The sequence below is a fragment of the Tenrec ecaudatus genome, chromosome 13 (assembly GCF_050624435.1).
Source record: "Tenrec ecaudatus isolate mTenEca1 chromosome 13, mTenEca1.hap1, whole genome shotgun sequence".
Classification (NCBI taxonomy): Eukaryota; Metazoa; Chordata; class Mammalia; order Afrosoricida; family Tenrecidae; genus Tenrec; species Tenrec ecaudatus.
Window position 1 is genome coordinate 70,522,607 of NC_134542.1, and position 13,443 is coordinate 70,536,049.

The 13,443-nt window shown below is 46.7% G+C and overlaps 1 protein-coding gene across 2 annotated transcripts in view; it reads left to right on the forward strand.

Moving 5' to 3' along the window:
• The window catches only part of STK39 (serine/threonine kinase 39), a 365,110-nt gene that overhangs the window by 133,821 nt on the left and 217,846 nt on the right, over positions 1 to 13,443 (forward strand). Inside the window, exons 6-8 of one of the 2 annotated variants that reach the window (XM_075529481.1) lie at positions 5,702 to 5,811; positions 6,037 to 6,138; positions 11,207 to 11,340. In XM_075529481.1, coding sequence (XP_075385596.1) covers positions 5,702 to 5,811; positions 6,037 to 6,138; positions 11,207 to 11,340 — 346 coding nt within the window. The remainder of the gene's footprint in view (positions 1 to 5,701; positions 5,812 to 6,036; positions 6,139 to 11,206; positions 11,341 to 13,443) is intronic. The other variant, XM_075529482.1, reaches the window with a different exon arrangement.

Consider the following 13,443-nt stretch of genomic DNA (forward strand, 5'->3'; position numbering starts at 1 on the left):
GTCCAAACCCGCTCTTGCCAGTTAGGCAGGGATATTGTCTGGCCGATCCACGTACTCTCTCCCCAAGCCCTGCAGACCCTCCCCGAGCGAGAAGAAGACAATTTCCGGAGCCTCTTACAATCCAGGCCGCACACTGGGCAAAGGTGATGGGTTCGTGGTCAACTAATCACACCGTAACTCAGAGAAGGAGCGCCTAGGCGCCACAAACAGTCCAGTGCTCCACTGTAGCCGAAGGCTGGTACTGGGCATGTGCAGAAGGGCACAGCTTCGCCAAGCCTGTGGGGCGGTTCTGCTCTGCCCAGAGGGTCATGAGGAGTAGCCTTTGTGGCAACTGGCAACAGCCAGCAGTAGCTCCAAGTGGGATGTGGAGAAGGCGCCGTAAAGCACCAAGAGGCAGCAGGCCTTCCGTAAGGACTTACATACAGGCTGCCCTCTGCTAAGGTGCGAAGGTCCTCAGCCACAGAGAGGAGAGGCTGGAGATTGGCTAGGTGTTGCCCACCATACAGCTTCTTGGCAGAAAGGATCAAAGACAACAAAGGGTGATTGGAGAGGAGGCAGCCTTAGGCTCTTTGGAGTTCCATCCTTCATCACTTAGCTCTCTGACTTAGGAAGAGTAGCTCTCACACCACACCACACCACACCACACCACACCACACCACACCACACCACACCACACCACACCACACCTGCTTCTCCAGCTCCAAAGCCAATGGGATGGGGGCTAGCTTCTCCGGGTGTGACCTGTGCCTTTGCTCGGGGCTGCTGTTCAGAAGGGCTTCATGCTCTGCTCTCTCTGTCAGAAAACTCGCTTTATCTTTTGTGAGCCAGGAAGCCTGCATTTTCGTTTGGCTCATGCACTGCAAGTCATGTAGCTGGCCCTGACTAATAGGGGGATCGAGTGAGGCTAAGTCAGTAATTTATCCAGCAAATGAAGGCACCCTGGGGGCGCAGTGGAGTGAGCATTGTGCTGCTCACCAAAAGGGCCAGCAGGTCAAACCCACCAGCCTCTCTGTGGGCGACAGATGAGACTGTCCGCTTCTACAAGGACGTGCAGCCTCAGACACCCTGTACAGAGTGGCTGTGCTCTGTCTTGTAGGGTCACTGGTATTCAGCGAGTAGGCATCGATGACTTCTTCAGGAGGTGTGCCCCTCAAATGTTTGCTTTTATCTTCAGCCCGGAGCTCGTACTTGACTTCAGTCTGCCTGTTCCTAGGACTCCACTCTGTAGTTTTGCCATTGACCCAGCTAGAGCTTGAGTCCCGATCACCTCCGTTGCTCCCCTTTGCACGCTCTCCAGCCCCACTCCCCCAGTTAGTTAGGCCTAAAACCTCTCTCTGTGTCTCTCTCTTTCTGAATATCCACTGCTCGAGCAAACCCCATTAGCTTTGTCATTAAAGTACAGGACCAGTTTCTTCCCACGCCCATTCCACTTACACCACCCTGGTCATCCCTGAAGCCGTCTCCGCGGAAGGCTTCTTTCTCTGCCTCTCCAGGCCATGCTGCTGTTCTGCACACAGCCCTTCTGTGGTTTCTGCCTCAGTGTGAACATCACTGAGCTTACCTCTAAGGCCCTGCCTTGTAACAAGAGGCACTGCTCCCTTCCCCTCTTCACCTCCTGCTCACCTGGCCTCATTCTCCTCCTCTCCTGGCACATGCTTGGTGCCTTTGCACCTGCCATTTCTTCTGTACAAACGCTTGTCCCACGGATACCTCTGTGACCTCCTTCCTTTTTCTTCTTTAGGCTTTGCTGAAGGAACCTGTTCCTGACCTCAGTGTACCACTGTCACCCCTGGAGCCATTCGCCCGTGCCTCCTTCCCTGTTTTATTTTTCTCCTAGTCTTGTGTGGGCATCTCACTTAGTCATTTCACTGATCGTGTGGCTTTGCCGTAGGGTATGCATCTCACAGGACGAGGCATTCTGTGTGTCTTGTTCACTGCTGTGCCGCCAGCTTACATAACAGTGACCTACAGAGAGGATCTGAGATCAGTGAATCAATACTGGGTGCCAGGCTGTAGGCCAGAGAGGCTCGTCAGTAAGGCATGGCCCAGAGCAGACGTTGCACATCTGAACACGAGTATAGCACATGCCTGCTCACGTGCCAGTCTGGAAGGGTCATGTCTGTATCTTCGGGACTGGGAGTACCAAGGTGAGGTGATGCCCATACTGAGTCCTGGAGGCTGAGCTTTATCAATGAGAGAAGAGAAGGAGATGGCATACCTGGAGGGCAAAGTACCCCATGCAAAGGCAGATACGGTGCAGTGCAGGCGTGGTGGAGAATCCAGGGAATACAGAGTGAGTGGTCGGTTCAGTGGAGGTTCCTGGGGTGGGTGCATGCGCGGTTTGCTCACAGCTGCTCGCCTGAGGGTTAGCGGTTCAAAGCTACCTAGTCATCCCCCAGACGAAGAAAGGCCTCCATCTGCTTCCATAAAGAAGGCAGCCAAGAAACCCCATGGGGACAGTTCTGTTCTGACACAGGGGGTTGCCAGGAGCCAGAATTGACTCCATAGCAGCGAGTTTGGTTTTAGTTTTCGGTGGTAGAGTCCTTGCCTTCCAGGTGGGACTCCGAGCTCCAGTCCCTGGCCAGCCTACCTTCTGCCTGCGCAGCCACCGCATGCTGGTCGCTGAGGCTGTGATGATGCACAGGTTCCAGTGGGTCTTCCGGGCTAGCAGGTACCTGAGAAGGAAGACCCGGCGATCTATTTTTGAAAAATCAGCCATTGAAGACCCCAGGGATCCCAGTCCCATCCTGCGAAGATCTGCAGCCCCTCATGGGGGTTCTTCCCTGCAGTCGCTCCGAGTTCATTCTGCTGTGCATGGCAGCTGCAGCTGGGCTGGGCTGGCGCTCCGGGGGAGCAGCGTGAGCTGAGCCAGGAGAGGAAAGGGGAGTGTGATTTGTGGTTTATACCGGGGGACTTGACCTTCTCCAGAGCAGGCTGGGAGCCTCCACAGACCATGTACGGCCTGTCTCCACATAGAAAGCCAAGTTCCTGGTACATGGGCTTGGGAAAGGCAGGGAGGTGGGGACTTAGGGGCTGTCATGGGAATCTCGAATCTCGGAAGAACTTAAGCGGGGCTCCAGGTGAAGCGGCAGCAGAGGAAGGAGAGAAGTGGGTGGGTTTAGACCTCAGAGCCTCTTAGTCCCACGGGGCACTCACATTCTTTCTGGGTGAGATGCACTTATTCCTGGAGACAGGGAGACAGGCTGGCAAACTTTGTGTAGCTTTGATTCTGCATTGCCAGAGAAAATGTCTGCGGTCTCTAAGGTCCCTGGCTGTAGTCCCTTTGGCTATACAGATGGACCCCTTCAGAAGCAAGACCGCTTTATACTGTTGCTGTACTGTCACCTGGCTCTTAGGGCCGTGTGAAATCCGTCTCCAGCAGAATATGCTTGTTTTTTCCTAGTTCCACAAAACACTTTATACTTCGGCCAAAAGGTTCTGCTTCCTGGTGTATATGAATCTTCCCGTTTGGTACACTTGCCACGCATAGGAGCAAATAATGTATTTATTCTGTAGTTTTAAGGGTGAATAGACATTCAGATTGGTGTTTTCTGCTTTGGGGATTTTGCTTGCGAGCTTTAAAGACATTTAGGCATCTGTTCATGACTTTAAAGTGAGTGTTGTAAGTGGAGGCGATGAATAAATGTGAATTATGAAAGATGTTTTAAGGAGGCTTGTCAATACGAATTGCCACTCGACATCTTCTCGGCTGTTAGGGTTTTTTAAAAAATATGCCTGGCATAAAGTAAGCAGATCGTATTTATAAGGAATTGGAAAAATAGCTAAATATCCCAAAATATTGATGGATTTTTATGTGGATTACGTCTTTTAGGAGGGCATTCTAGGGTATAGAGTTTCTTCAACAGCATTTCAAAGAATCCGCTCTCGATGCATCTGTATTTGCTAGTTTCATTTCACAGCAGTGTTGGGATAAAGAAGCAAGGTGGTGGGGTTCTTAGTAGGCTCTTTTACAGAGTAAGTTGAAATTAGTACAAGTGTTTTTAAAACGTCCTTACTCTTGTATTTTGCTCCAGTCTGATGCGAGAGATGATTGCATTTACTTGACTTCCTTTCGTTCTTTTGGAAGAGCAAGAACTGTGTCTTTCCTCACCGCTGGTGATGGGCAGAGTCAGTGGTTCCCGAGATTTCTTTTCACAGTGGCTTAATTTCCTGACCATAATGTGAGACTATTCAAAGAGTTCTATAGTTGGGTACATATTTTCAAATAGAATTAAACAGCAATTTTCAAAATGTGCTTTTGCTCAGTATTGAGCCAAGCGAGATGGAAATAGCAGTTGGAACAATGATTTCATTTGTCAATATTTATTCCTTTTACTTGTAGCTGAAATTCTTTGGGGAGTTGAGGAAATTCAAATGTAAATAAAGTGAAACATGAGCCCATCGCCATTCAGAGCATGGGTGGCAGTGTTAGGAAGTCACGGAATTGCATAACTTAATATTGTAGCCCTCCAGCAAATGCTAATCCATCTTGACCTTGGAGTGTATTTGAGGTTGTTCCCTGGTAATTGCGTGATCTTGACAATCAACAAAGGAAACCAGCAAAACAAAGGAGAACAAAAGAGGGCCTTAGGACGGGCGATGCTGACTGTCTTCTATGCATGTGTACCAGCTCCCTTCCAGCCACATTTGAATTGAAGACGGGTCTTATAGGCAGATGTGTATTAATCCTGGGCAGCAGGCACTTTTTCTTAAAAAAATCGAAGCGGAATGGCATGCATTACTAACCACAAGATGTCTCCCTCTTTAATGTCTCAGATTGACATGGATTTGTGCGAGTGTGTGTGTGTGTGTGTGTGTGTGTGTAGTAAGGCTAATTAATTCATCTCTCCAAAGAAGGTTCTAGAAACCATTCTCTCTGTACTTTTGGGAAACCACCCAGGCAGTGACCTAGTTGGGTGACAACTGCTGCCTGAGCTCTTCTTTTGTGTTGGTTGCTCCACACAGACATGGGCGCTCGGGTCATGTTGCTTTTATGTAGCTTCCGGTCTTTGGATTTGCCAGTAGGATTTTGGCTAGGGTGTGAGGCGGTAATCTTTGGGCAAGAAGGTGCATAGAAGTGATGGATGCTATTCGTTCTTTATTTTAACAACAAATAAAAGCTACTCAATAAATGTTGACAAGAATTTAAGAAGCTAGAAAATAATAATCATGACTCAGAAAAGAGGAAAATCCTACACACCAGCGTCCTACTAGCTGTGTTGTCTCTTACAGTACTCTTGTCCATAGTTTGCTAAGATCAGTCTTAGCTACAAAGCTAAGCTCTTTAAGATTTGGGGCTTTGGAAACATGTTCATGTTCCATGATGAGAGGTAAGAATTCTCATGGTGAAATATAAGGAAAATCTTATATTTTCATTGATGTAATCTTTTATGATCAGGCAGGATTTGGGTTTTCTTTTCGAGTAGGAAATATAAATTGACATGCTGAGCTTGTACTCCAGTGGACTGGCCACGCCCTCCCCAAAATTGGTGCACCCTCAAGTACACCGTTAGCGGATGGGCGGGACTGCCAGGATGTGTGCCTGCCAGAGCTTTAAGAGCATCTTTGGAAAATGCACTACTCCTGTGTATTGACTTACCGGGAAGGGAGAGGTTCCAGAGAGCTAGCATTTGTAAGCAAGTATGTCCTCTGCAAATTAAGGGTAAATTGTGTCTTTCTGTTCTTTTTTCCTCCTTTTCAGATTTTGGGGTAAGTGCATTCTTAGCCACAGGGGGTGATGTTACCCGGAATAAAGTCAGGAAAACTTTTGTCGGCACCCCATGTTGGATGGCCCCTGAAGTCATGGAACAGGTAAAACTCTACCTATCTTCAGTACACTCATCTTTCACTGAAATCCACGAATGTAGCACCGTGCTTCGTGGAACTCCGATCCAGTTCCCGCCTGCTAGCACTTGGTTTAAACCAGAAGCGAAGTTGTAAATAGGTAGTTCTGGACATTCCCTCTTAACACGGACTTTGTGATCTGCAACCTGCCTGGTGTATAATGTCTGTTTTTATTTTCTGGTCCCTGTCTAGGTGAGAGGCTATGACTTCAAGGCTGACATGTGGAGTTTTGGAATAACTGCCATTGAATTAGCCACTGGAGCAGCGCCTTATCACAAATATCCTCCAATGAAAGTAATGATGGTTGGAAATTATATTTTCTGATCTGAAATAGATTTTAGAGGAATGTGTTACCCTAGTACTCTTTTTAAAAAATTAATTCTTTATTGATCAATTTTTTTAGTTACACAAAATTTTAAAATCATTTTATTGGGGGCTCGTACAATTCTTACCACAATCCATCCATCCATCCATCCATCCATCCATCCATCCATTGTATCAAGCACATTTGTACATTTGTTGCCATCATCATTCTCAAAACATTTGCTTTCTACTAGAGCCCTTGATATCAGCTCCTCATTTTGTCCCCGTCCCTCATGAACCCTTGATAATTTATAAATTATTATTTTGCCATATCTTACACTGTCTGACGTCTTCCTTCACCCACTTTTCTGTTGTCCATCCCCCAGGGAGGAGGTTATATGTAGATCCTTGTAATTGGTTCCCCCTTTCTACCCCACCTTCCCTCCACCCTCCAGGTATCTCCACTCTCACCACTGATCCTCAAAGGATCATCTGTTCTGGATTCCCTGTGTTTCCAGTTCCTATCTGTACCAGTGTACATCCTCTGGTCTAGCCAGACTTGCAAGGTAGAATTGGGATCATGATAGTGATGAGAGGAAGCATTTAGGAGCTAGAGGAAAGTTGTATGTTTCATCATTGCTATACTGCACCCTGACTGGCTCATCTCCTCTGCACAACCCTTCTGTAAGGGGGTGTCCAGTTGCCTACAGATGGGCTTTGGGTCTCTACTCTGCACTCACCCTCATTTACAATGATAGCATTTATTGTTCTTTGATGCCTGATACATGATCCCTTCAACACCTCATGATCGCACAGGCTGGTGTGCTTCTTCCATGTGGGCTTTGTTGCTTCTGAGCCAAATGGCTGCTTGTTTATCTTCAAACCTTTAAGACCCCAGATGCTATATCTTTTGATAGCCAGGCACCATCAGCTTTCTTCACTACATTTGCTTATGCACACATTTGTCTAAAGTGATCATATTGGGAAGGTGAGCACACACTATGATTTTTTTGTTCTTTGATGCCTGATACCTGATCCCTTCAGCACCTCTTGATCATATAGGGTGGTATGCTTCTTCCATATGGGTTTTGTTACTTCTGAGCTAGATGGCTGCTTGTTTACCTTCAAGCTTTTAAGACCCCAGATGCTATATCTTTTGATATCCAGGCACCATCAGCTTTCTTCACCACATTTACTTATGCACACATTTGTCTTCAGCGTTTGTGTCGGGAAGGTGTGCCAATTTAATAGAACAAAGTGTTCTTGCATTGAGGGAGTACTTGAGTGGAGGTCCAATGTCCATCTGCTGCCTTAATACTAAACCTATAAATATATGCACGTAGATCTATTTCCCCACCATCCTATATAAATATATTTACATGTGTACATGCCTGTATTTAGACCTCTTGAAATACCCTTGGTCACCTAGTTCTTTCCTCTATTTCCTTTTCCTTTCCTCTTGTCCCACTATCATGCTCAGTCTTCATTTGGTTTTCAGTAATTTCTCTTGGTTACATTGCCTTTGCTGAATCCTTACCAGGCCTCTCACACCCTTCCTGTCACTAATTTTGGGTCATTTGTTGCTCCCTTGTACCTGGGTTTGTCAACACCACGTCCTTACCCCCGCGCCCCCCTCTCCCATGTCCCCCCGGAACCATCGGCCCTGTTGTTATTTTATCCTCCAGGCTGTTCATCCAGCCTATCTTATCTAGACAGATCTGCAGAGATAATAATATGCACTAAAAAACAAGGCATAGCAAGACAAAGCTATAAAAGAGAACACAACGATGACAATACAAAAGAAAACCAATGACCCATAAAAGAATAAATTAATTAAAAGAAAGAAATATTTAAATTTAAAAAGAAAGAAAAACCTGTAAATAGGTCTGATTTTTGACCTCTAGGCATGTCCTCCAGTCAAGTCTGAAGGGATGCCTGGCTCTGACCCCAAAGTCTATCCTTTGCACTCCCTTGGGAGCTCCCTGCTCTCCTCCTCCCCACCCCCTAACCCCTGTTGCTCTGCCTCATGCCTTTAGTGTTTTGTCACAGTGTCCAGGGATTTCCCAAAATGTCAGGCCTTATTTATTTGTCTGTCTGTCTATAATATTCTAGCTCTGCTCTTACAGTATCATGTTGGGGACTCATTGATACAAGTGAAGCACAGTGTTTAGGAAATCAAATACTACTTTCAGGTCTTTGTTATTCTTTTTTTCTTTTTATATTTTTATTCAGCTTATTGGGGTTCTTATAGATCTTAGCTTATAACATTCCACACATCAGTGGTATTAAGAATATTTGTACATATGTTGCCATCATCATTTTCAAAACATTTTCTTTCTACTTGAGTTCTTGGTATCAGCTTCTCATTTTCTCCCATCACTCCCCACCTTCCCTCCCTCATGAATCCTTGGTAATTTATAAATTATTATTTTTTCATGTCTTATACTGACCAATATCTCTCTTCACCCACTTTTCTGTTGTCCATCCCCATGGAAGAGGGTTATATGTAGATCATTGTGATTGGTATTTCTACCCCCACCTTCCCCTTACCCTCCTGGTATGGCTACTCTCAATATTGGTCCTGAGGGGTTTATCTGTCCTGTATTCCTTGTGTTTCCAGCTCTTACCTGTACCAGTGTACATGCTCTGGTCTAACCGGATTTGTAAGGTAGAATTGGGATCATGATAGTAGCGGGGAGGAAGCATTAAAGAACTAGAGGAAAGTTGTATGTTTCATCGGTGCTACACTGCACCCTGACTGGCTTGTCTCCTCCCCGCAACCCCTTCTTTAAGGGGATGTCCAGTTGCCTACAAATGGACTTTGGGTCTTCTACTCCGCACTCCCCCTCATTCACAATAATATGATTTTTTGTTCTGGGTCTTTGATGCCTGATACCTGATCCTTTCAACACCTCATGATCACACAGGCTGGGATGCTTCTCCATCTGGGCTTTGTTGCTTCTGAGCTAGATGGCCGCTTGTTTATCTCTAAGCCTTTAAGACCCCAGACACTATCTTTTGTCAGTGGGGCTCCATCAGCTTTCTTCACCACATTTGCTTATGTACCCACTTTGTTGGCAGATCGTGTTGTCAAGGTGAGATCGTGTTGGCAAGGTGAGCATCATGGAATGCCAGGTTTATATAACAAAGTTTCCTTGCATTGAGGGAGTACTTGTGTGGAGGTCCAATGTCCATCAGCTACCTTAATACTAAACCTATAAATATATATCCATAGATCTGTTTCCTCCTCATCATATATAAATATATTTACATATGTGCATGCCTGGTTTTAGACCTATAAATGCCCTTTGCCTCGATTTCCTTTCACATTCCTGTCCCACCATCATGCTCGGCGTTGTTATTCTTTGTGGCAGTTTGCATCATTATTTCTTCTGGTTTTACGTCACTGGTACGGGGGCTGTTGGACCCAACTGGACTTTGTGTTGCGGATGGGATCACAGGGCTGGGCAGTGTTTTGCTGTGATGTGCATAAGGTCGCTATGGGTTGGGACAGACTCAAAGGCACCTAACAACCACAGCAATAGCCTCTCAGGGTTGAAATTATCAATCGATTTCACAGATCAGTATCTACTGCGATGGCTTCATCTTTTCCGTAGGCCATTATTTTAAGTAGGTAGGTAGATTAAAGGAAATCAAAACAGAAAAAAACAAACCACTGAGGGTAAAGAGGCTCGTTTCACTGTTTAGAACAAGGGACTACAGTTGGAAGGACCAATCGACATAGAGAGAGGGGTCATCACCGCTAAGTCCATCAACTGCTGGGCATCCCCGTTAAGATGTTCCTGCAATGGATCTCTCAACGCTGTGAAGTCTGTATCATCGAGCACACCTGAGTGCATTCTCTCCCTTTATCCATCATCGCTCCATCAATCGCTCCCCAAGGATGCTGTTAGCGCCAGAGTGAAAGCTGGCACGTGGAGGGTGCAGACCATTGCAGTGACATTTTAGACGAGAAAGAGCCGGAAACCCCGAGGCAAACGCCGAGGGCGGTTCTTGTCATGTTTTACTGGCCCTTGGTTTCTTTCATTCCCCACTGCCCAGCGTTTCCCACCTGGTCTTCACTTGTGGTCACACTGACATGCTTGCTAATCCCTCCTGACTGATGACAGTCCCCGGGGACTTTGCTCCCAGAGTTCACCATTCTCCCAGCCTCTTCTGTTTGCTGCAGCCCAGAAACAATCCGCTGGCACCTTCATCCTCTGGAAGGTTTGAAGCGTGTCCTTGGCACGTCGTGCATTTGCATAAATTGGGGCTGATTTATGCTTTTGGTGAGATTTACTTATCCCCTGTTTAACAGTTACACACACACAAACACACACACACACACTTACTTTTTTTTTAAAGCCACTACTTTGTTTTTGTGCAAGACTGGATTTTCTTTGCAGTAGAACTTGTATTCTGATTCTGTCTTGCCCTTCCTCGACAGAAGCAGGGCCTTTGATCTGATCATGACCTGTCACGGCCCTGTTATATTCTGGTGATCAGCCGTCAGTGTCTTGCTGTCCCAATTTAAGCAATATTTGGGTTTTTCTTTTTACCAATTTGAAGAAAGAAAAAAACAGAGCAAGAGAAGGAGAGCCTGCTTGGCCCTGGGATGCGGCACATTTATTTTTAGGCTGGGTGATGCGTGACAGAGCCTGGGGTACAGTGGTTCCTTCCTTAAGAATCATTTGCAGACGTGGGACACTCGCGGCTGCTCGGCTCTTTCCCAGGCAGACTCCCAGCATGCCGTATGCTCCTGAGCCAGTTCCCAGGAAGCTCTCTCCAGCCCCTTTGGGACACTTACTTGTTATCCACAGGGCGGATTTTGTAAGTCTGTCAACGGAATAACACTGATGATAATACACAGTTAATGGGGTCCACGGGCCCCTCTGCAAAGGGAAGCAAAGACTGTCCAGTACCCCAGTTCTGGGAAGTGAAAATCATAGGACGGGATGTTTATGTCCTTCACCAAGGATGTCCTTTGACGTTTTGGTAGAAGAAGCAAATGCATGGCCGGTACCCTCAGACTCTGCCTCTGTGTCCGTTTGTGCCGCAGGTGTTAATGCTGACGTTGCAGAATGACCCGCCCACCTTAGAAACAGGAATAGAGGATAAGGACATGATGAAGAAGTACGGCAAGTCCTTTAGAAAGTTACTGTCGCTCTGTCTCCAGAAGGATCCTTCCAAAAGGTATGTCGGCCAGCCTCTGCGGAGGAGCTACTGACCTGGTTTGAATCCCGACAAAGCTTTGTCTGTGGAAGGAGAAGGCTAAGTGTGGACACCCGAAAGGGACTTCTCGCCTTGAGGGAAACCCTGCTCTGGTCCCCAGGTTTCCAGCCTGGGAGTGGAAGACAGTGTGAGTCACAGAGGAAGAGAGTGTGTGGAGGGTGGGGGACCGGAGGGAGCCCGAGGGAAGTCTTTGGTGTTAATGGGATCTACTGCGCTTGTTAGGTGTGGTGTCTGCCGGCAAAGGAAATGAAGGCAAACAGAAATCAGAGGAAACGGACTGTGTCATCCCCAGAAGCAGAGCTGATAGTCGGTACCGGGCAGGTTGAGCTGACCTCGCAGGAATTGAATTTCCTGCTAGCTCCAGTCAGAACCAGGCAGAGCTATTGAATTTTGCATGAGCTTCCTTTGAGTTGCAGAACAAGTTGTTTGTACCGTTTAAAAGATTAAGGAGATTTTTTTCCCTTAGAAAGATTAATCCCAGAAACAGAAACACATGGCTGTAAATGAACTTCAGTGTTTTCTGTTTCTCTTGGGCGATGGCACAGCGGCGTGTCGGCTCTCAGGGTTTGCTCCTCCTCTTTTCGAGGACTTTGAAATTCCCGGGAGTGAGTGGAAAGTTCAAGGTGCTAGACCACTTACAGAGGGATGTTAAGAAAGTGGAACTTACACTGCCTGGATCTGGTGCCTCCATGGGGCTTGGCTGTGGGTGACGCTGTTGTTACGTACCACGAACATGGGCTTACCGACCTGGGGGCCGTGCCACCTACCCTCGATCCAGCCAAGGGTCCAATTCACTGCTTACAGTTTTCAAACGTAGTACCTGACTTTTCTTCTGAAGCGTCCATTTTTTAAGGAAACGGTTATTTCCACCTGAATTCTCTCTCTGAAACCGGCTAAGCATTTTACCTTGACAACATGACCTACGGTGTGAATAGACTACCCTTCTCGATAGTAAACAGAAGTTCCTAAAATGAGTTGACTTAGCCTTGGTGGCTGCTCTTTCCACTCTTTTGAATTTCACGGAAAGTGCCTTAAGTCTTTTCCACAAAGGACATTTTTTTTCTCCTGGAGCCAAGTCTAACGACTGTTTGCTACGAAGCAACGGTCTTCATAATAAATAATCCTGGTTATTGTGCGAGGCAGGCTTATTGTGGTATACACATGGCAAGTTCTACGTAAACTCTTCATTTGTTTTTTCTACGTGATGTACAGAACTTGTTTCCCCTTCAGAAATCATATTGATATTTCATTGTGGGCTTCCAAGGACTGGCTGCTAACCGACCAGAAGATCCATGGTTCAAACCCACCAGCCACTGCACAGGAAAATGATCAGGCAGTCGCCTCCATAAAGATCCTCATCCTCGGAAACCATCCTGGGCAGGTCTACTCAGTCCTGTAGTGTCTCTGTGCGTGGGAATCAACTTGAAGGCAGTGGGTTTGGTTAGCGGGTGAACGTGCCCTTAGATTCTAATGTTATCTCAACCCCTGCTTGGCTGCCCTTCACGTTTGGTGTCATCACCAGGTGTACGTTTTTTGATTTCATCACACTAAGAGCCTTTGATCCAGTAAAGAAGCTTCGATGGTGCAGTGTGGTTAAGTGGTTGGCCACTACTGAAAGGTTGGTGGTTCAAACCCACTAGCTTCTCTGTGGATAAAAATGTGGCAGTCTGCTTCTTCTGTGTAGATTACAGCCTTGGAAACCATATGGGTCAGTCTACTCTGTCCTTTCCGGGGCCCTGATGACTCAGAACCCACCAAAAAGCAGTGGGTCAGGTTTGATTGAGTTTGGTTATAGCCCAGTGAGAGAAAGCTCTTTTTTCCCAGGTAGCACCGGGCTCTTACTGATGTCTTGGAGTCCTGGGGGTGCTGTGGGCTAGGCTTTGGACTGCTGACTCCGAGGAAGGCATGTGAGGCTGTCTGCCCCTGTATAGGTTGGCATGATGACAGTGGTTTTCTGGTGGTGATTCTTGAACTAGTTGAGATCCCACCTGGTGGCTGCAATGTGCAAAGTCACAGGACGTCAGCGTATTAAGAAAATTGTTCTGTAGGGCGGAATGTACTTGA